Source organism: Alosa sapidissima, chromosome 6, assembly GCF_018492685.1.
Source record: "Alosa sapidissima isolate fAloSap1 chromosome 6, fAloSap1.pri, whole genome shotgun sequence".
Classification (NCBI taxonomy): Eukaryota; Metazoa; Chordata; class Actinopteri; order Clupeiformes; family Clupeidae; genus Alosa; species Alosa sapidissima.
Genome location: NC_055962.1, coordinates 37,009,906 through 37,034,077, shown reverse-complemented (window position 1 = coordinate 37,034,077; position 24,172 = coordinate 37,009,906). Strand labels below are relative to the sequence as shown.

Here is a 24,172-nt window from a genome sequence, read left to right as displayed (position 1 = left end):
CTCCACCAGGCTCCTGTACTCCTCCTCCTGCCCGTTCCTGATACTGCAATTGTGGGGTGTATCATCAGAAAACTTCTGCATGTGGCATGACTCGGTGTTGTAGCAGAAGTCAGATGTGTACAAGCTGAACAGGACTGGAGAGAGCACAGTTCCCTGTGGCGCTCCGGTGCTGCAGATCACAGTGTCAGAGAGACAGTTCTTCAGTCTGATGAACTGTGGTCGCTCGCTCAGGTAATCTGTAATCCAGGTTACCAGGTGAGCATCCACACCCATCTGCAAGAGCTTGTCTCCCAATCTCAGGGACTGGATGGTGTTAAAAGCACTTGAGAAATCAAAGAACATGATTCTCACAGCACTTTTCCCCTTGTCTAGGTGGGAATGTGTCCTGTGTAGAAGATAAGTGATGGCATCGTCCACGCCCACTTTCTACTGGTATGCAAACTGTAACTGTAACGGGTCTAGTGCATGGCGTACCTGGGGTCTGAGCATGCCTAAGACCAATCGCTCCATTGTCTTCATCACATGTGATGTAAGAGCGACAGGTCTATAGTCATTAAGCTCACTAGGGTGTGGCTTCTTAGGGACAGGGGTAAGACATGATGTCTTCCACAGTGTTGGAACTTGTCCAAGCGGTAGGCTCAAGTTGAAGATGTGCTTCAGTGGCTCCCCCAGTTCAGCAGCACAGGCCTTGAGTAGCCTTGGACACAGTCTGTCAGGCCCCGCTGCTTTATTGCTGCGCAATTTCTTAAGTTGGACTGTCACTTGATCTTTTGTAATGGTGAGGGGTGTAAGGGGAGGGGAGGGGGAGGGGTGCATCTGGGATCTGTGTGTCTGATGGCTGTTGACTGAGGTCGTTGTCACCTCAATTTTTCGTGATCGCCATGTGGGGAAGGGGTGCAAAATCCAGTGATGGTGGGGGTACGATAGCCTGTGATGATGGAGGTGAGTGTTGCACTGGTATTGAGGGGGTGTGAGGGTGGGGGCCGGGGGATGGTGGACAGACCACCGCCATTGGAGCTGGAGCAGGGCAGTCAAACCTGTTGTAGAAGTGGTTCAACTGGTTCGCCCTGTCCAGGTCCCCCTCCACAGAGCTGCTGTTCTTCTTCAGGCCAGTGATAACCTTCATGCAGTCCCATGTCTCCTTCAAGTTGTTTTCCTGCAGCTTCTGTTCCACCTTCTTTCTGTAATCCTCCTTAGCTTCCTTCAGCTTGAATTTGAGTTCCCCTTGCACGCGCCTCAGCTCTGCCATGTCCCCCTCTCTGAACGCCATCTTTTTCCTGTTAAGAAGGGTCTTGACATTGCTGGTTATCCAAGGCTTGTTGTTGGGAAAGCAGAGTACAGTTCTGGTGGGAACAACAATGTCCATGCAGAAGTTCAGGTAGTCAGTTGTGCACTGTGTGACCTCCTCTAAGTCCTCTTCATTCTGTAACACACTCCAGTCAGTACACTCAAAGCAGTCTCTCAGAGCCTCATCCACTTCCTGAAGGTGCGTGTGGCAACTGGTAGCCTCTGTACTTTGGGCTTGTACATTGGCTGGAGATGAATGAGGTTGTGGTCTGACTTCCCCAGTGGGGGGAGGGGGTTTGCACTGTATGCATCCCTCACGTTTGCATACAAGAGGTCTATTGTCCTGTTTTTCCTTGTAGGGCAGTCAACATACTGGTAAAAATTTGTGAGTGTGGAATCCAGTGTTATGTGATTGAAGTCGCCAGAGATCACAAAAAAGGCGTCAGTGTGTTGGGTTTGAAGCCTTGCGATTGTGGAGTGGATGACGTCACACGCTGTATCCGGGAGAGCTTGAGGTGGAACGTAAACACAGACAGCAATTGCGTGCGAGAACTCCCTCGGCATGTAGTACGGACGGAGACTAACCGCTAATAACTCCACATCCTTACAGCATACAGTCTCCTTTACTGTAACATGTCCGGGATTGCACCATCTATTGTTAATGTACAGCACCAATCCACCTCCCTTCTTTTTGCCAGACCGGCAGGCCAGGTGGCCCATTTTATGAAGGTGCAGGCCGGATTAAATAGCCGCATGTGGCCACTGGGTCTTTGTTTGTTCACCTCTGATGTATATCAAAACTGGTGTATAATTTGTCTATCATTGTTTTATATCATATTTGCCATATGGGGCAGCCGTGGCCTACTGGTTAGCGCTTCGGACTTGTAACCAGAGGGTTGCCGGTTCAAACCCTGACCAGTAGGTCACAGCTGAAGTGCCCTTGAGCAAGTCACCAAACCCCTCACTGCTCCCCGAGCGCCGCTGTTGTTGCAGGCAGCTCACTGCACCGGAATTAGTGTGTGCTTCACCTCACTGTGTGTTTCACTAATTCACGGATTGGGATAAATGCAGAGACCACGGGATCAAAAGAGTATATATACTTATACTTATATACACTTGGTTATTCGAGTCACCATAACAAACAACTGGTATATTTCCATTCTTTGCTTTGTGTGTTTTTTATAGTCCATTGTCATATTGTAATTGTTGTAGTTTGTTAATCTCATTTGTCAAAATGTATCCAGCATACTAAATAAAATAAACACAAACCTTTATCTGCATGGATTGCATTAATTCTTTAACAGTTCAATTCAACCAACAGAATATATTGGCTGATATCTTTTCTAACCTCACCTTTAGACCTCTAATAATACATAACAAAGGCTGTGGCTGAAGGATGCTGGCAGGCATATTTGTTTATCCAAATGTGATGGAAAGTAAATGGAAAGTTTCTGGCCAAAGAAGCTGCACAAACTTGCATGGAGACTGACCCCACCGAGCGTTTCTTCTCAGGACAAGCTGTCTGAAACACCTTTCCTTAGTTCTCCTCTAGAAGCATATTGTTCAGCCCCTGAAAATAACCAGCATCTCAATGCTTAAAGAGGACTTGTCTGGACATACTCAATGAAAAGACAGATAATGGGGTAAGTGGTATTTACATTTTCAGGATTGCTTAGACACTATTTTTTAAATTATTGGCTACTTTTTGCAAAACTCTACACACATAGCACAAAACCATACACCAAACCTGCAAAGCAGGACAGGGGGTTCTCAACATGTCAAAACACTCCTCAAACAACAAGAGTGTAGTTAATTAAAATAAAAAAGAATTAATATGAGAAGAAGAACAAAGATTGATTAAAAAGAAGACTTGACACTGTAAAGACTTCATCCACATAACAGGTGACATCATGTTATAGACATTATCTAAGTGTTAACCATTTGGCTAGAACCAGCGGTTTTAACCAGCTTTAGCATAGATTGTAAAGCAGTATGTTGTGCTGACAGGTTTACATAACGCTTGTCATAAGAATTTAACTTTAGTCTGGCGCCACTTAGAAAATGCATTGGCTACAGGTGTTAAAGATTTCGGAAATAGTGCTTCAATAATAAATATAGTTGTACTCAAAAATCAAAATAATTGTCTTTTGATATTATTTCAGTAACATCAGGGGTTACAAACATGAAAAATGCCTAATGATCAAATTGTAACCCCCTGCTGCTACTGAGAAAGAATTTCATAATACAATAAGAGTGATTTGAGTGTGACCATCTTTATTATTCTGGATTAATGCAACTTTTGGAAAATGCACCTGTTGAACAAAAGGAAAGAAAAGAGGGTGATAGTGTTGAAGTAATCAGAGAAAAAAATTGCAAAAAATTTAAAGCTTGCATTCTGGAACGATTTTGAAGTCCTGTCTTCAGGACTTCATCAACATGCAGTGACGCTATGTGACATAATTCTAACATTAATGCATTAGGATAAGCAGGAAGTATCTAAATAAGTTGTTGTGTTCTGTGATCAATGTGAATCTCCTCTGGGCCATGTCTGTAGGAGGGCAATGTATAGTATAGCCTACTGTAGCTGTTTCAAGGAATTTATTTCTCATTTGAGTCAAAGGCTGAGAAGCAGCTTACAGTTTTGCAGATTTGCTGTCAAATTTCGCTGTTTGCGTGAAAGGTTTCAACTATGGGCCTGATAAGACAAACAGCCTCCCCTTCACAACAGAGCAGATGGCTTCCTTTGGATCTCATGTTTATATGTTTTGGCCATGTCTGTTGGATCTGGCTTAGAATGTGAATTATGAGTGCAATGTACAGCAGCTGTGTTTCATGAAATTGAAAATTGAGCAGAGGGCTGCAGATTTGGTGTCAAGTTTTGTTATTTGTGTGTTAAATTTCAGAAATGATATTAAGACAAACAAAAAATGTGAGCAGGAAAAAAATGAGACAAAATGTGAGCAATGCAAGCTCAAAATGCGCAGTAAATGTAATTTTGCAAACAGACATCCTCTCCTCTCAGTGACGTCAAGGCTGTTTACATAGCTTAAAATCAATGTCCCAAAGCTGACCTGATATGTTATCAGCTTCTTCTATCACCTTCTCTGGTTTTTAAAAGAGAAGAAAAGGCTTGATGGTCTTTTGGGCCCTCACTGTCGACTACAAGGCAGCGCTGCCACCGTTGACTTCAAGGCACCTAATCCTAACCTTAACCCTAACCCTTGCCTAATCCTAGTGCCTTCCAGGCTGTGATGCCTTGAAGTTGACTGTGGGGGCCCAAAGATTAGACTAGAATAAACCTTATTGTCATTGTACAGAGTACAAGTACAGAGACAACAAAATGCAGTTCGCATCTAAATAGAAGTGCAAAAAAGCAGAAAAGTGCAATGTGACATACACAGTATAGACATGTGGTGCAGTATAAACAGTATAAGACATATAGTGCAGTGTAACCAGTGGTATACAGTTAAGAAAGTGGTATGGTTTACAGTAATATAAGTTAAATATAAATATAAACATGTGCAGTGTATTAGCAGTAGCCTAATACACTAAGAGCAGAATAGATATGGATATGCAGTAAGAGCAGTGTATGAACAGCAGCTACATCATGTGCAGTGTAGTAGCAGTAACATTATGTGTAGTAAAAACTAGATGTACCGCAGAGCGGTACAAAATATGACCGCCGCCCAGTCCAGCACATTTTTTCCACAAAAAGAAATCACGCTGAAAGGCCTATATGATTCTGTCTCACTAAATTGCATTATCCACACTCAATTCTCACTGGTATCTGCTAGACAACAAGTACCAAAACATGATTAGTTCATAGATTTCACATGTAAAATTCATTTTATACAACCCCACCTCCATCTTGCCTGTTCATAATTCTGAGAAATTCTTGATTGTTTGTGTTATGTTTATGTTATGTGTGTGGGTGTGTGTGTGTGTGTGTGTGTGTGTGTGTGTGTGCGTGCTTGTGTGTGTGCCTGCGTATGTGCATGTGCATGCAAGCGTACATATGTCTACTGTGTGAGTATGTGTCATACGTATGATTACTGTGAATGTATGTGTGTGTGTGTGTGTGTATCTGTTTGTGCACATGTGTGCACATGAAATGGGTTAACATGACCCCTGGAGGCAAACATACGGAAAAAAATGGTCATCCTAGGCCCTACAGTTCTCAAGATATTCACAGAGAACTGTGTCTGCCCTACCCTCCTTTCGGGGGGTCCAGTCCAGCTGGGGGGCTACAGATCAAAACGAAAAATGACGGTTCCATGCTATCCATGTGGGGGTACATGCCCACCAAGTTTTGTGTACCCCAGTCTTTCAGTGTCCCAGGAATCCTTGTTGGTGTACGTCACTAAATGTACACATAAATTATTTTATTGTAAGGCCCCCCATGAACGAAAGTACACAAAACTTGGCATGCATTCGGAGGGTGTCATAATGATCCTACACTTTTAATTTCGTGCAGTTTTGACCTTGTCAGCCAGAGATATTGTGATGAAAACACCTAATTTTTTGCTTTTTAATTTTTAACTAGGTGGCGCTATACATGAAATAAGTGGTAATGGGATGGGTTGACATGCCCCCTTAAGACCAACATACAAAAAAAAGGTGGACCTCCTAGGCCCTACGGTTCTCGAGATATTCACAGAAAACTGTCTCCGGCCACCTACAGGCCAGTTGGTGTATAGTAACATAAATTAATTTATTGTGTGGCCCCCCATGAACGGAATTCCACAAAACTTGGCGTGCATACAGAGGGTGTCATAATGATCCTACACTTCCAATTTCGTGCAGTTTTGACTATGTTAGGTCACAGATACCTTCAATTACAACACCTCATTTTTACTTTTTTGTGTTTAACTAGGTGGCGCTATACATGAAATGAGTGGTTATGGAATGGGTTGACATGGCCCCTTGAGATCAACATACAAAAAAAAATGGTCCTCCTAAACCCTACGGTTTTCGAGATATTCACAAAATATCTCGATGGTTCCATGCTATCCATGTGGGGTTACATGCTCACCAAGTTTCGTGTACCCCGGTCTTTCAGTGTCCCAGGAATCATTGACGGAAATTTGGGCATGCGAAAAAGAAAAGAAAAAAATCTGACTAAACCTATATGACCGCCGCTTCGCTGCGCGGCGGTCATAATAAGTGTACAGTATGTGCAGTAAGAACAGTATAAAAAGTATAGGAGTAGTAAAAATAAGTGTATGTGCAGTAAGAACAGTATAAAAAGTAGCAGTATAGGAGTAGTAAAAATAAGTGTATGTGCAGTAAGAACAGTATAAAGAGCAGTATAGTATGGCTATGTATACGTGTAATATATATGCAAAAGACCACATATCGAAGAAAAGCATGATGCTTGGCCGCCTCCGTCACTGACAGGCAGATCTGTGGTGTGTTGTGGTGGATATGAGGGACCATGTCATTTGTCAGACCATCTGTCCAGCGAGTGTTAACCTGCTCTCTCCTGCAGGACCTCAGAGGCCTCCGGCTGCTCCTTGATGTCCTGTCTGCTTGTCATGTATGCAGTGGTAAGAGGCAACACTAGTCACTTTATTTAAACCTCTGTTTATACATATATAGTGTTGTACTTGTATACATTACAACTTAAATATGTATTGTTTTATGTATACTGCAAAAACTGCTTGTCTAACCAAGTGTTATTAATCTTATACGAGATATAGAGCTAGTTTGTGTTGTTTTTAGTATTGACACTTATCTAGCACTTTCTCGTAAAAGCATTTGACCTGATTTAACCTGATAACTAGACCTGATAACTAGATGTACTGCATAGCGGTACAAAATATGACCGCCGCTCAGTCCTGTACATCCGTTCCGCGAAAATAAATCACACTTCAATTTGTCTCCATATTTTACTCCATCCCCCACTCTTGAAACTTTTGTGTATGCTTGTTTGGCATGCCTGAGTGTGTGTGTGCAGCTGCACAGAAAGTAGCCTACTGGTGCTGAAAAGGTGAGTAGATTGTAGAATAGCCAAAGAAGATGTAGCAAGATGTAGTAAACAATCACAAGTAGGGCAGTTCATCACAGTTCATCCATTGCAACTGGATTGATGAAAGGTCACTTACACCTGTAGGCTACATTGTATTTGGGAAAAGCAAAAGGTATCATAATAAATAGCATAATGTTATTTATTTATTTATTTATTTATTTATTTATTTTTTATGTATTTATAAACAAAAACATCTCTGTCAGTTCCATGCCGTTTTCAACAGCTATCAAAAACAAAGGTCATTTTTGGATGGATGTTTTGTGAATGTTTCTTCTTCTACATAAGATTTTAGTCATCTTTAGTTCATGTAATACTTTACTGTCAATGCACAAATGAAGTAACAGTAGTCTGAAACGTTATTGTTAATGCACAAATTAAGTAACAGTAGTCTGAAACGAAATGCTGTTTTACATCTAACCAGTGGTGCAAATAACTGACATGTCCAAATGGGCCTTGATGAAATGTGTCGCTAGACTGTTCATACACGTTCAAACTGTGTTCAAACTGTGTCTGCCCTACCCTCCTTTCGGGGGGTGCAGTCCAGCGGGGGGGCTACAGATCAAAACGAAAAACGATGGTTCCATGCTATCCATATGGGGTTACATGCCCACCAAGTTTCGTCTACCCCGGTCTTTTAGTGTCCCGGGAATCCTTGACAGAAATTTGGACATGCGAAAAAGGAAAAAAAAACCCTGACTAAACCTATATGACCGCTGCTTCGCTGCGCGGCGGTCATAATTATTACAGAGATAGATAAGATACTTTATTCATCTAGAGGGAAATTGTAGGCATCCAGTAGCTTATACAACCATAACAACCATAACAGAGCAAACATACATACACACATATATCTCACATACATAAAAATCATTCACAGAGAAAAATGAAAGAGCATGTGAAGTGATTACAAAGGTCTGGTATGCATGTGATGCATTGACCATGATAAAGGTGCTATGGTAGAGTGTGTGCAATGGTGGTGGTGCAAAAGTAAGCAGTGCAGTGATTGAACAGTGCAATAACTTTAAGTTTATTACTTTAACTTAAGCTTGTTATTAAATATTAACTATGACTATTAAATGACAAGAAAGTAAACATAATATAATTGCTTAAAGGGATATTCCACCATTTGGGGAATTACACTCATTTTCCACCTCTCATCGAGTTAAACAATTGAGTCATATGATAGTGTTCCTGGCTCCTGATGGCACCTAAGGCATGTTGGATCGGAAACAGGATATATCTTAGCAAGTGTTGCCCTTAATAGGTGGAGTCTATGGCAGATCGTAAACTGCAGTCTTATACATATGGAGGAGGAGTGTATCCTATGTTTTTAAAAGGATAGGACTGTTTTTAGAAGGATAGGACTGCTTTTAGACGGATAGGGCTCATGAGGAAAAGTTTTATCCTTTTATTTATTTACTTAATAACAGGGCTCCGAACCGGTTCAAGGAACGAAAACGAAAACCGAAAACGAACGGAATTTTACGGAATTTTACGAGGAGCGGAAACGGAAACGAAAACAAAATGGTCTTCAACTGTTCCGGAACAGAAACGTTATTCTGAAATCCACAAAACCGGTTAATAACGGTTTTTTTTTTTGTTCTCTATATAACAGCTTAATAATTTGATTTCTGCAGTTTGAAATAAAAAAAACGAATAAATGGACCTTTGGTCCAAATGGGTATATTTTGTCTTGCTGTTGTAGTGTAACCTATCCGTCTGCCACTTCGGATCTTAGGCCAGCTCGTAGCGTAGGCCAGTGTTTCTCAAAGTGTGGTCCGGGGACCACTGGTGGTCCGCAAGCTATCCCAAGTGGTCCGCGAGCTGTTGTAAAAAATAATATAGATGCGTTGTTTGCAATATTGAACCAACTTGTATGTAAATCCAAAGTTCTGCAATACTGCCTATGTAAGCTATGCCAATTTAAATCATATGAATCCTCTGACACAATAAGCAAGGTGCAAAGACAATAAGCAAGGTGGGTTCAGTGAGTAGGCCTATTGTGTCTATTAGCTATGTGGTCCGTGAGGTTTTTTCTAATGGTTAAGTGGTCCTTGGTCTGTAAAAGTTTGAGAAACACTGGCGTAGGCTACTGAAACTGATTTGGAAATTGTTTGTAGCCTATGCGTAATAGCCTATTTTGCCTGTCCACGCCTTGTCGTTTTAAAGTCGGGATTTGAAATGTTTGCGCAATTATAGCCTATTCTATGTAGCCTAGAAGAGTTAAACAGGAAATTTGAGATAGGCCTTGTCAGCAACAGACAGGTTCGTTTATAAACAGGGTTGGAATTATAGCGCAAGCCTTTGAAGATCTCCATATGGATAAAACTCCAAAAGGCTACAACCAGGTAAGGAGTTTAGCACGTATCCAGAAATATTTTTGATAATAAATTATTTATAGGCATAGGTTAGGCCTACAGTAAGTCTGTAGGCTATGGGATGGATAGCCCATCTGAATGTTTTTGGATGCCGCCTGTGATTTATTATTTTTGGCCATAGCTACGGTATAAGCTAAATCAAGAGGAAATAATGAGTAGCCTACGTCTATTCTAAGGTAAAGTCCACAAAAATAGACTTGATAGGCCCGCCAAACACTGCCGGAACTTTAAGAACGAACGATATTTTGCGTTCCGAACCGGTTCAGGACCGATATGTTGGTGGCGGAACGCATGCAAGAACGAAAACGTTAAACATAGGCCTATCTGAACCGTTCGGAACGTAACGTTTGAAAAATAATTTCGTTTTCAAGCCCTGCTTAATAATGACTATAGTAGTTGGTTGGCACCGAGACCTGGGGCCTGTACTACGAAGGGAGCTTAACCTACCCAGATGTAACCCAGGGTTACTTTGTTAAACCGGGGTTGACAAAACCTGGTTATCTTAAGTGGTGTTAATCGGTACTACGACGCTGATTATGAAGTTGATTTGTTGAGCCGGGGTTAACCTAATTGGAGTTTGTGCGCATTCACATAAAAGGGGCGGGTTGCAGCGCAAGTCACCACTTTCAGTGATGACGCAATCACCTTATTTTACGGATGAGGAATGCACAATTATTATGACAAGTTATGAGGAATTAAAACCCACTCTACGACAAAAATCAAATACGTCGGCAGTGAACAAAGCAAGGCAAGGCTGTTGGCAACGTATTGCAGATCGGGTAGCCTAAATGCCTAAAAGTAAAGTTTTATTTCCACATGTTCTTCAAATATGTGTTACGGAGGATTAATAGCTTGCAGAATGTATGAAATGAGTTGAAATAATTAAATTGACTATTTTGAGTTCATAGAAATGCCTACAGATGCAACACAATTTAGAAGTGGGCATATAGATTACAGTACCGTATTTTCCGGACTATAAGTCACACTTTTTTTCATAGTTTGGCTGGTCCTGCGACTTATAGTCAGGTGCGACTTATATATGAAAAAAATATATAATTGAACATGTTTTTAAATGTTAATTTATATTAACTGACATGAACCCTACGTGAAACATTACGTCTACAGCCACGAGAGAGTGCTCTCAAATGCAAGTCCTGTGCACTTTCAGTCAGAGATTAGTGCTGGGCTATGCCTGAAACACACGTGCATACCTAAATCAAATTATGGCCGGGATTCTATTTATAGCCGGGCCTCAGATTTGGACAAATAAAAGCTAGTATAATTTTGTTTCAATTTAACTCATAAAAGAGCTCTTCTTAATATTTTATATTGTTGGTTGGTATTGTTGCCAATGAAAAGTAATTGTCCTACACCATGAGTCTCCAACACATTGCTCTCATTGCTCTCAAGCTGCATGCCGCCCCCTTCTGAGCTAGAGGCTGAAGCAGTAACCTACATTTAAACACAATTGTTGCTGCCAGGCATCAGCCTATGAATTTTATAAAAAAGTAAATCATGCATAATTTAAAAAATAACTACATTTAGGCTATCTTAGACCTCTTTGGCTATACTGAAATAAGGTTTCCCTTGCAGCACATGCAGCACACGTTCTATGAATGAATGAAAGCGCGGATACCTTATCTCGCAATAAGTGGATGGCAATCGAAATCCCGACACTATATGAAACTTAACAGTGAGCCATTAAATACCCCACAGATTTCAGTGGTCATCAGTCCCGATATTTAGCAATATAATCAAGCAGTCCAAACGTAAATAAAATCTCAAATTGAACATCTGCTTTTGATAGCCTACCCATGCCGCTCCAAACGAAAAGTAGGCCTATGTCTCACAATAAAACGCAAGAAATAAAGGACTATATAGCTGACTTGAATACAGGCCAAATAAAGGTGCTGTGCTTTGCGCAGCCTAAATTTGAGGATTTACGAGTCTCCTAAACATTCCTCACCCGTTATCTAGACATGCATGAAAACATTTGAAAACAAAACTCACTGCCATGTAGCCTAATATTTGATCGCTGTTTTGCTACTAATTATCTTTCACATAATGAATACGCACAGAAAGTGAAAGTAGGCCTACTGTGCGCTCCGTGTCTGTAGCTGTCTGTTCACGTCCGCAATCGATTATAACGTCAAATGGAGAAGTCATCCATGTTCTCTCGCGTTATAGGTGGTCATGCTTCTGTGTTTGCAAAATTCCTGACGGTTCATGATCGCTAAACTTTTGTTTTCCTTTCCTGTCGATAGCGGTTGATGTTGAAGCACCTAGGCTATAATTTGACTTCAGCGGTGATGGCTAGATTTGCGGGACTTTTATTATTATGCTCAATACTAAGTAATTTATTAGCAATACCCGCAATCCCGTAACCTGACCCTAGCCAGATAAATTTCGCTCCGCCTAGCTCCACTCATCCATCTGGAACCGATCCATTGAAGTGGTGCTTCAGAAGGCTGGGCCTAATCAAAAAAGGCTTGCATATGATTGAATAAGCCACTTGTCCGTCATCTATTGACGTGTTACTTCAACCACTCACATCGAAGCCAATCCGTGACGCTGATAACAGTCTCACAGTCGCTTCTACGCTATGAAACTCCCACCCTGCGTCCTGATTGGCTGTACCATAAAATCGGTTGCAGAAATCACTCTCAATGGAAGAGGTCCCAGATGGATGTGAGTGAAGCTAGGCGGAGCTAAGCGGAAAGAAATTCATCTGGCTAGGGTCAGGTTAGCAATCCCACGCTGGAATTTAGACCCTGGTTTTAAATGCGCATCTTTTTTTCTCTCGGTCTCTCGGAGGTGGCCAGCCAAGCAATTGTTCTGCTACCAGCCTGTGCCAATATATCGTCCAAAATGCTTGATTGCATTGCATTCTCCACATTTTTAGCTAAATTGTCATGTACCATATCAGCATTTTTGTTCAGCGATTTTTTTGTAAATTGCTTTACAATTAGCGTCGGGCCCTTGTCAGCAGCCTTCGGCTTGCCTCTTGCCATATTCACTCATTCGTCTTCAGTAACATTCCCTGTAGAATTCTCAATATTTTTGACCTCAATGTGTCCAGTTACATAGTCTGTCTGTTCTTGGTCTTGGATTTTGTGAAATTTATTTCTAAATATCACCTGCTTGCAGTAGCTTCGGTCTGCACTTCCTTTTAAAACCGCATCTTTTTCTCTCTCCAGCATTTAATCTGCTGCCGGCTTGTCTCTCCACAACGTCCAAAATGCTTGATTGCATTGCATTCTCCACATTTTTAGCTAAATTTTCATGTACCACATCAGCATTTTTGTTCAGTGAATCTTTTGTAAATTGCTTTACAATTACCGTCGGGCCTAGGCCTATAGGCCTATCGCCCGTGCTTGCTTCGGTCACGTCCTTTTAAAACTGCATCTTTTTCTCTCTCATGAGCATTTAATCTGCTGCCAGCTTGTGACTCCACATCGCCCAAAATGATTGATTGCATTGTATTCTCCACATTTTAGATACATTTTGGTCTACCACATGGCATTTTCTTTCAGTGGATCTTTTGCTTTGCAATTACCTTCCTGCCCTCCTCTTGGCTGCCTTCACTCCTTCGTCTTCATTAACATGAATCTTTTTGGCCTCAATAATCCAGTTACATAGTCTCCGTTTTTGGTTTTGGATTTTGTGAAATACATTTCTAAATAAATGCGACTTATAGTCCATTGACTGATTTAGTGTATGTAATCCTGTGAACATTTCAGATGCAACACCATTGCCAAACGCACATGGCAGCAGGTGAAAATGAAACACAAAAACATTATTCAGAATAGTGGTTTATATAGTCATAGCTTGCATTAATATTTCTTAATTATGAAAACACGTAGGCCTAGTATGCTTATACAGTAGCCTTCACTTGCCCTCTGTTTTACAGCTAACAAGAAAAAGGTGTCTTTGAACACTACTGTAAGGCACTAGAGTAGCAGAGTTACAGTAGCAGAGGAGTTGCCATCGCAAATAATAGTGAAAGGCAGATTATGGAAGGGGTCATCTGACAAAGATAACGAATTCCTTCGGCTGACAATCTATATCTTCATAGAGAATATAGTCTGGATATATATATATAGTCTATATATGGCGGTCTCTAAAACCCTCGCCCTGCGAAGAGAGCCCCTCACGATTTGCGCTCCAATGTCGTATGGATCATCCAGGTACGACGACATTGTCTCGAATTGTTAGTGGAGGGGTGGTACTTATAAAGGGTGTGGTTAACGGAACATTCGGGTTAACCAAGAACATAGATAGATAGATAGATAGATAGATAGATACTTTATTGATCCCCAGGGGAAATTCAAGGTCTCAACACATTCTTTAACAGCAGAAAGAGTAATTAAAGTATATAATATAAAAACACAACTAAGCAGTAAGGACAGTAGAAGATAAAGAATATGCTAAATATACTAAAATACAAATTATACTAACACTTAATACAATATATAAAAATATACTAAAATACAAATTACAAAAATACAAATTATACTAACACTTAATCTAAATCAATTCTAAAAACAGTATCCACATAGTGGTGATTAATAAATCAGAGGCGCTTGCAATGACTGAGGCAGGGACTGAGCCTGTGATTCTCTGTGCATAGTAAGGTATGGTAAGGTGCTCTAAGGTGCTCTGTGTGAATGAGTGTCATGGTGGTAGTGCAATGGTGATAGTGGTCATGGTGATAATGCAAATGAGTAAGTCAACAGTGCAACAATGCAGAAATAAAGTAAAGTAAAGTCTATATATCTATATATTTAACTATTTAAGAAAATGTATAAGTGTGGCCACAGTTCGGCTGTGGCATGGAGGGGGGGGGGGGGGGGGGGCGGGGTTATGCATATGTGCTGATGTGCTAATATAGCACGCAAACAGTGAGGCATAAAGACAGTGGTACAAGTGGCTAGTGGACAGACAGTACCAAACATGGAGGGGGTGAAGAGGCAGACAGACTATGCAGAGAAGTCTATCTCTCCTCTTCCCTTAAGTGAGGCATTGAACAGTTCAATGGCCCTGGGGACAAATGACTTTCTCAGTCTTGCTCGAAGCAGGTTTGAGATGCAGCGTAAATTGCCATGACAGCATATCTCGGTTAAAACCTATCCACCTTTCGTAGTACGGGTTAATCGGGAAGTTACGCCACACGTGATCAAGTTACTCTCGAAGTTACCCAGATAAGCCAGTAACCCCGCTTCGTAGTACAGGCCCCTGAGTTCTTATTTCGCTCCCATGTTGTGTGAATGACACTAAAGTATCTATCTATCTATCTATCTATCTATCTATCTATCTATCTATCTATGAATAGCATATTGCCAATTCACATCCAGGATTACTCTTCCTAATTAGGGCCCGAGCACCGATGGTGCGCGAGGCCGGGACAGCCTTGCGGTGCGAAGCCCTATTGTTTTTGTAAAGATTATTATTATTATTCCGTATTATTGTTATTCTACTTTTTTGCTTTCCTGTTTTTGAGGTGGTTAACATGGTCGAAAACTCTTGAAATTTGGCACACGTCAGGTGTCACGCATCGCAGTTAGGTACAAGAGCTTGACCCCGGGCGTGGCCCAGGGACTCACTAGCGCCCCCTTAGGTGACTGATCCCGTGGTTGGAAAATATTTAGAGGTGGTTAACATAATCGAAAAGTCTTGAAATTTGGCACACACATCAGGTGTCACACAAAGCAGCTAGGTAAAAAAGCTTGGCCCCGGGTATGGCCCAGAGACTCGCTAGCGCCCCCTTATGTCACTGTGACTTGTGGTTGGCATATAGTTTTAGATACACACACCAAATTTGGGGGGTGTATGTAACTCCCAAAAACAAACAACCTTTGTATTAACATGCCATTAGCCACGCCCACAAGAAGTGAGGTAATTGAGAATTTGTGCGTTGTGGACATGATCAATTTTAACGTACTCCTCCTAGACGGTTGATCCGATTCATGTCAAAGTTGGTATACATGACGCCGAGATGTTCCTGATTATAAATTGTGAAGCCTTTTTTTGATATGTTGTAATTTGACAAAATGGTGAAATTGTTCATTTTAATACCCTTCCACACAAACAATAAATGTGTCATAATTCACCATGCGTGGCTTGAAATGTTTTACATTTCACAGGTCATTAAAGACCATGTTAATGATAATATTCACATGCCCATAATGCATGTTTGGCATAGCGCCACCAACTGGCAACAGAAAGAATGACAATTATCCTGATGTCACATGATCAATTTGAACATACTCCTCCTAGACGGTTTGTCAGATTCATTTGAAATTTGGCAAACATTATGCCAAGATGTCGCTGATGTTAAATTGTGAATGGATTTTGGAATGGTGTAATATATTTGATATGATTTTAATATCTCACCACATAAACAGAAAATGTGTCATTAATCTCAGTGCATTGAATGAATGGTCTGAAACTTTTCAGGTTAATAGATATCATGATTATGATGATATCCAGACACCCAATGGGCCTGCCTGGCATAGCGCCACCACCTGGCCAAGTAGGAAATGTGCCAGATATGGACAATGCCTTAAGTGATTGATCTGAAACTTTATAAAATATTGGATATCATTATTGTGATGATATTCACATGCATAATTCACAGGCCTAGCATAGCGCCACCATCTGGCCAAGCCGGAAATGTGCCAGAAATGCTCTATGCTTTGGATAAATGGTCTGAAACTTCTCAGGTTAATAGATATTATGATTATGATGATATCCAGACACCCAATGGGCCTGCCTGGCATAGCGCCACCACCTGGTCAAGCAGGAAATGTGCCAGAAATGGACAATGTGATTGATCTGAAAGTTTACACAAAATTTGTATATCATTATTGTGATGATATTCACATGTCTAATTTCCATGTCTAACATAGCGCCACCATCTGGCCAACCAAAAAGTGTATCAGAAATGTTCTTTGCTTAAAATTAATGGTCTGAAATTTCTCAGGTTAATATATATTATGATGACACCCAATGGGCCTGCCTTGCATTGCGCCCCCACCTGGCCAAGCAAGTACATGTGGCAGAAAATCAAATACAAAAACAAATAGCACACGCATCAAATATGTACATTTCACAAACGCACCACATCGGTGCTTTGTTGGATTCCGACATGTCACGGCTTGCGGCCCGCAGGTGCTCGGGCCCGCCATTGCCGCTTGCGGCTATATTTATTATTATTATTATTATTATTATTTGTTCACCTTTTTGCTATTTTTGAGGTGGTTAGCATGGATGAAAAGTCTTGGAATTTGGCACACACATCTGGTATCACAATGGCTACACAGGCATAAAGGCTTGGCCCCGGGCGTGGCCCAGGGACTCAGTAGCGCCCCCTTAGGTGATTGATCCAGTGGTTGGCACAGACTTTCAGCTAGACACACCAAATTTGGTAGGTGTGTGTATCTCCCCAAGATGAACAACTTTCGTATGTACAATGCATTACCCACGCCCAACAGGAAGTGAGGTATTTGGGATTTTGTGCGGACTAAAATGTGATGAATTGTGATGCCAAAAGAGGTGCTTCCCATCGGTGAAAACGCATGAAATTTGGCACACACGTCAAGAGGTACCGTGAATACACAGGGGAAAAGCCTTGGCACCGGGCGTTGCCCAGGAACTCCATAGCGCCCCCTTATGTCACTGTGACTTGTGGTTGGCATATAGTTTTAGATACACACACCAAATTTGGTGGGTGCATGTATCTCCCAAAAACAAATCAACTTTTGTATTAACATGCCATTAGCCACGCCCACAGGAAGTGAGGTAATTGGGATTTTGTGCGTTGTGGACATGATCAATTTTAACATACTCCTCCTAGACGGTTGATCCGATTCATGTCAAAGTTGGTATACATGACGCCGAGATGTTCCTGATGATAAATTGTGAAGCTTTTTTTTGATATGTTGTAATTTGACGAAATGGCGAAATTATTCATTTTAATACCCTTCCACATAAACAATAAATGTGTCATAATTCACCATGCATGGCTTGAAATGTTTTAAATTTCACAGCTCATGGAAGACCATGGTAGTGATGATATTCGCATGCTTATAATGCACATTTGGCATATCTGTCACATGATCAATTTTAACATACTCCTCCTAGACAGTTTGTCAGATTCATGTGAAATTAGGCAAATATGATGGCAAGATGACGCTGATGTTAAATTGCGAAGGGATTTTTGATATGTTGTAATATGTTATGCTTATAATATCTTGCACATAAACAGGAAATGTGTCATGAAGTCAAAGTGCATTGAATGAACAGTCTGAAACTTCTCAGGTTCATAGATATTATTATTATGAGAATAATCAGAACCCCTATTGGCCTGCCTGGCATAGCGCCAACACCTGGCCAAACAGGAAATGTGTCAGAATGGGCAATGCCTTAACTGATTTATTTGAAACCTAGTAGGTATATAATATTGGAAATCATTATTGTGATGATGTGCACATATAAGATGGCTAGCATAGCGCCACCATCTGGCCAAGCATGAAATGTGCCAGAAATGTTCTATGCTTTGAATGAATGGTCTAAAACTTAACAGGTTAATAGATATTATGATTATGATGATATCCAGACACCTAATGGGCCCACCTGGCTAAGCGAGAAATGGGCCAGAAATGGGCAATGCCTTAACTGTTTGATCTCAAACTTTATAAAATATTGGATATCAATATTCTGATGATATTAACATGTGTAATTCCCATGCCTAGCATAGCGCCACCATCTGGATAAGCAGGAAGTGTGTCAGAATTGTTCTATGCTTTGAATGAATGGTCTGAAACTTCTCAGGTTAATAAATATTATGATTATGATGACATCCAGACACCCAATGGGCATGCCTGGCATAGCGCCCCCACCTGGCCAAGCAAGAAAATGTGCCAGAAAATAACATGCAACAACAAATAGCACACGCATCTCAGGTTAATAGATATTATGATTATGATGATATCCAGACACCCAATGGGCCTGCCTGGCATAGTGCCACCACCTGGCCAATGTAATTCGTAGCCTATGTAATTGTAGTGTAGCGCCACCTACTGAATGCCGTCACAGTAAAATGCAACGTAGCAGAAAGTAATCTGAATGAATACCCTGAAACTTCTCAGGTTAATAGATATTATGATTATGATGATATCTAGACACCCAATTGGCCTGCTTTTGCTGGCGCCACCACCTGGCCAAGCAGGAAATGTGCCAGAAATGGGCAATACCTTAACTGATTGATCTGAAACATCACAAAATATTATTGTGATGATATTCACATATGTAATTTCCATGCCTAACATAGCGCCACCATCTGGCCAACCAGGAAGTGTACCAGAAATGTTCTTTGCTTAAAATGAATGGTCTGACATTTCTCAGGTTAATATATATTATGATTATGATGACGGCCAATGGGCCTGCCTTGCACTGCGCCCCCACCTGGCCAAGCAAGTAAATGTGTTAGAAAATAACATGCAAAAACGAATAGCACACGCATCAAATATGCACAGTTCACAAACGCACCACGTCAGTGCTTTCTTGGGTTCCGAAATGTCACGGGTTGCAGCCCGCAGGTGCTCGAGCCCGTCATTGCCGCTTGTGGCTATATTTCTTCTTGCCACTACTCCTTAACATGGTTGAGGGAGGGTGTGTTTATTACTTGTATTGTAGGATATAATCAAGAAACTAACCCTCTCCCAGATTATAACCAAGGCACTCATCAATCTAATCATGATCTGGCAAAGCTTGGAATGAAGAAAAGTTTTTTTAATTTTTTTTAACATAGTCCCTAACCTGTAAATTCCTAAAGAAATGTGACTGTGGAATTGAGTAATTTGCTGGAAAGCATCCAAGCAAGCCAAACCCCTCTTAGACCATGTCTGAAATTCTGGGTCAAACATATAGTAGATGGTGGGCAGCAAGGGTTTGCTGTAACTGGGCATACAGTAGATCAGTGGTCCCCAAACTACGGCCCGCCACCTCATTTTGGGTGGCCCCCCAAAACATGTCCGCGGTATATTAACCCCTTGCAGACACGTGACTTAAGTCACGTGACGGCTCCATGCTGGACGGCAAAAAGATGGGAGACGGACGGCAAATTACATTATGTCATAAAGATTATGATGAACTGAACACCATTACTATAACATCTTTGTAGTTCAATGTATTGCTGTTTGGGGTCTGATAGTCAAAGAAGATGCCAGTGGTGTTGTTAGATGAAATGGGTCATGATCGCAAATGTAAAGTTATTAAAACTGGTGGTAACAGCAAGGGGAGATAACGTTACGTTAGGCTACTGTAATTAACATTATGGTAAATGAACACCCATAAGTATTTCTGGACTAAAATATTGCAAAGCGATTTGGTTACTTTATTTGTCTTGCTTTTATCAGTTGTAACATAGTCAAAACGTTAAGAATGTCATATCAGAACATGAAATAATAACTAGCTGCCACACTTAGAAGCTATTCTAGCTAACGTTTATCGTAGCTCATAGTGCTAGGGCTAATGTAACTCGTCATTTTGTACGTTGCCCAGCGAATAAACTTACTTACATGTCTTAAGTTAAAGAATTGAAAGAAATTGGAAATTTAAAAAAAAACTTGAACGGTATTATCTGTTTACATTCAGATCTTGCCAAAGACTTTGCCTAAGTGCTATCTGCCGTCCTGTTCAGAGTCTATGGTTGCTATAGCAACCGCTGCTGTGCTTCATACCAAAGATTCTAGAACAGAGCTCTGTTCTAGAATCTTTGCTTCATACACTGAGGAGATAAGCATGCAATTGTGGTTGAAATACTCCCGAAACACAAAGAAAACAAACCAAAATATATCTATGCAAGAACATGGGATGTTGTTGTATTCCAAACAATAAGCCAACAGTCGTGGAAGGGCATTACTACGGTTAAATCTCACTATAATCTCCTAGCTGTGCGATATGTCCCATTACAACCCATTGATTTGATTTGTGTTCTTGCCGTCCACTAGGCTATTTTGCTGTGGCGCGAACAAAACATGACGTCACTTGCAAGGGGTGAATAGCATCTGGCCCGCATGGGAGTACGACATCGTCAAACTATAACTTCCGTAATTTCCCCCATTCATTCTCTATGGCGAGTCTTAAAGATGAACTGAACTGGAATTTGAAGTAAAGGTGATATAACAGATGTATTTTATTTCTTCTCATTGGTACAATGATTAAAATGGCTGAATTTATTAAAAGGGATACAATTGTACGTTGAAAGTGTTGTTGTTGTTACATGGGCGCCGCCATGTTGGATTTCAACAATCGGCTACGTCACTGGCATGGTAAGCTACTCCGCACTAGCACTAGCAGCCATAGCAGATAATGAGTCTGAGGCTAGCTGACATGACTGAGGAAACTAACATTAGGCCTAGCGGAGTTACATATTGGCCATAAGCTGTTTATCATAGGCTAGCCTACATCACAAAATCTCATACAAAATGAAACCAAACTAGTGAAACAAAGGCGAACACTTTAACAGGGGAAATTAATTGGGCATGAATCATACTGAACGCTATTTTGTCAATGAGCAGAAACACACACGGCATTCAAACTATTGATAAGATGTGCACTATGGAAACTGGTCTGTAACTTTGGACGAATAAATGCCATTGACTTGACATATCCTGATATCCTGAAAAACCTTTTCTTGCTTACTTTATCGCAAACTCGGTGGGGCAGCTTGTAGTCTTTTTCAATTCGTAGAAGGGCGAGCCCACTGTCTATGTGCCATGGAGCCTAAGTTTCAACTTCGGCTTCGTTCAGCCAATGCAGTCACTGGTCGCAATTACAAAGTCCGGGAAGGTTCGTTCAATCTTTTAAAGTTTTAAGTGCAGTAGCCTATCTGTCCCCTTTGGAATAATATCTCGAAGTAGCCTCAGATGAGGTCCACTACGATCCAACCTAGGAAAGGGCTAGCAGCTAAACACCTTGGAAACACTCTTATGTCAAACTCCACAAGCTAGCACTCCGACCATAGAGAGTATAAACCATGACTCCGACGATATCACAGATCGATAATAATGCGTTTACTAGCTGGTAACTAAATCACAGCGGGTCTGTAAACAGAATCCAATGTCCCTTTCTACTCACCCTGAAGCCAGTTGTTCACCGTCTCAGGGCAGATTGTTGATGCGAGGGAGTTTAACTCGCAGTGCTGCTATCCAAGAGACTCGTGCAATATCAACATCCACAAGGTAAAAATCTGCAAACGTTCCACTAACGTTAGCCTAAAATAAACGGCAAACTCGTGTATCCTCCGTGTATCTGGGGTCAACTTGGGGTGACGAAGTTTTTTAACAGTTTCAAGGGAGGGAGAGAGAGCCCGTGTGAGTTGCTGTTACGAGTGCCAGTAGTCCAGACTGCGTTAGCTTACATTGCCGTGACAATGCGTGTATAGCTTATTTGTATGCACCGTAGCTTCGCATAGGCCTAATGTAGTGGTGGTGAGTGAGTATGCAGTTGTGTGGAGGATGTACAGTAGGCAATGTGTGTGTGTGAGGGATGGAGGGAGACAGAGAGACAGCGTGCGTGTTGCTGTCTCAAGCGCCCCTTGTCCAGTTTTCTACATGACCTGTAGGCTAGGCCTACAGTAGCCTATGTTGTACATTGCACAAAATGTATACGCCCCAAAATAAACACATACATAAATAAACATATTTTCCCCGTCACTTTGGCTTCCTCGAACATTTTCCCTACGTTTCGCCACTGCTTTGAAACAGATAGATTCCAGTGTCCATGCTCCGGCAGCGCCCACACAGTCATTTTCACCCAAATGATCCTACTGAAGGTTGAGCTGGAGCCTGAAACCGATCGTCCCCCATCTAGTGGTAGTCAAGACACTACAGGCTTGTCCCTCACAGGCTCAAATGTGTAACCCATGCCATTAAAATGACAAATTTTCGTGTATACATAATATGCTGCAGCTGTTGCCTATAGAACTTCTCAGGTCCTACCATGCCAGTGACGTCATTGAAACGGGCAGCGTTCTAATACTAACAAACGCAATTTTGGTGTTGCTTAAAAAAGGCTACGTATTGATTTTTTTAATTACATTTTTTAGTGTAATTTATTTTTAATTGTCATAATCAACACATTATCAATGTTGATTATTTCAGTTCAGTTCATCTTTAACAGTACACATGCAATACTCTTTTTGTCCACTGGTGGTTGTTTTGGCGTTGTTTTGCGTTTGCCATCGAAAACGGAATGAAACGTGGCCTGCAAACAATGCAAGAGGCTGACTGCATTAGTGCTCAAAGTATTCTAGAAGTGTATCAATACATTTTTAATAACTAACTAAGTCAAGTCATATTTCTGGGACTTTCTGGGATAATTATTTCTATTTTTTATTCACTCGTTCAAATGTTCATACAAAACACAAGTTCTTATCAGGTGAGTGAAAGTGGTCATTTCAGATGTTTTTTCCTGCACTTCATAAAACTCTCATAGTTTGAGAACTTCATATTATTTGTAGGATATTGCTTGTTCACAACTTGAGCTGTGTATGCAAATACACAGAGTTCAGAGTTCACACATTTTGGATAAAATACACTTTTGGGACTCCCTGCTAATACTTTTGGGAATGTTAAAGTCTTTTTATTAGTATTATTTCATTTCAGCTACATTTTACACTGATATGGCATGATATACAATATAAACACAGCTAATAATGGTATTACATTGCAGTAGCCTATGATTAAATGTAATGGAATATTCAACTACGGTAGACTGCTGTTGTTCACAGCACTAAGCTATTTATGTTTACTAATACTGTATACTCCGAATCTCTGGCCCTCTCAGAGCCAGGCATAGTGAGCTGGCCCTCGGAAGAAAAAGTTTGGGGACCACTGCAGTAGATGGTGGGCAGCAAGGGTTTGCTGTAACTGGTCAGGCTGGCAGACTAGTTGTGCTTCAAATGCATCCTGAACTGGGACCATATTTTGAGTGGGGCGCTCACTACTTTTTACTGAAGGGCAGTGAAGCGCATACTAGGGCTGGGACAACGCGTCGACGTAATCGATGACGTCGACGCAAAATATGAGCGTCGATTCGTCAAGCATAACATGTGCTGCTAAATATTTTTAATTTTAATTTTACACCTTCAGTGTTTTCCATACGTTGACTAATCTGTGGCTGGGCACCACGAAATCAAAACCGACCACCACACATTGATGTTCTATGTTGTAGGCCTACTATTTAAATTAAAGATAAGATAATTTCATTGAGCTGCACTTTTTACTCACACAGCCTTTCCTCGCCCCGCCCGCTCTCTCGTAACGAGCCCGCTGCTCCTCCTCTGCATGTGCATTTAACAAATTATTCACGATTGTTGAAGGAAGGATTGTTGTTGCCACATAGAAGCACTGCATAGAACACAGTGGGCTAAATTGCTATTAAATCCGCTTAGCGTCGTGACCATGCTGTGCAA

The 24,172-nt window shown here is 41.2% G+C and overlaps 1 protein-coding gene across 1 annotated transcript in view; it reads left to right on the top strand.

The window, feature by feature from the left end:
- The first annotated feature begins 2,793 nt into the window (after positions 1-2,793).
- The window catches only part of LOC121711943 (adhesion G protein-coupled receptor F4-like), a 68,433-nt gene continuing 47,054 nt past the window's right edge, over positions 2,794-24,172 (top strand). Inside the window, exons 1-2 of the mRNA XM_042095840.1 lie at positions 2,794-2,930; positions 6,776-6,833. Of these exons, the coding sequence (XP_041951774.1) occupies positions 2,911-2,930; positions 6,776-6,833 (78 nt within the window). The 5' untranslated portion in view covers positions 2,794-2,910. The remainder of the gene's footprint in view (positions 2,931-6,775; positions 6,834-24,172) is intronic.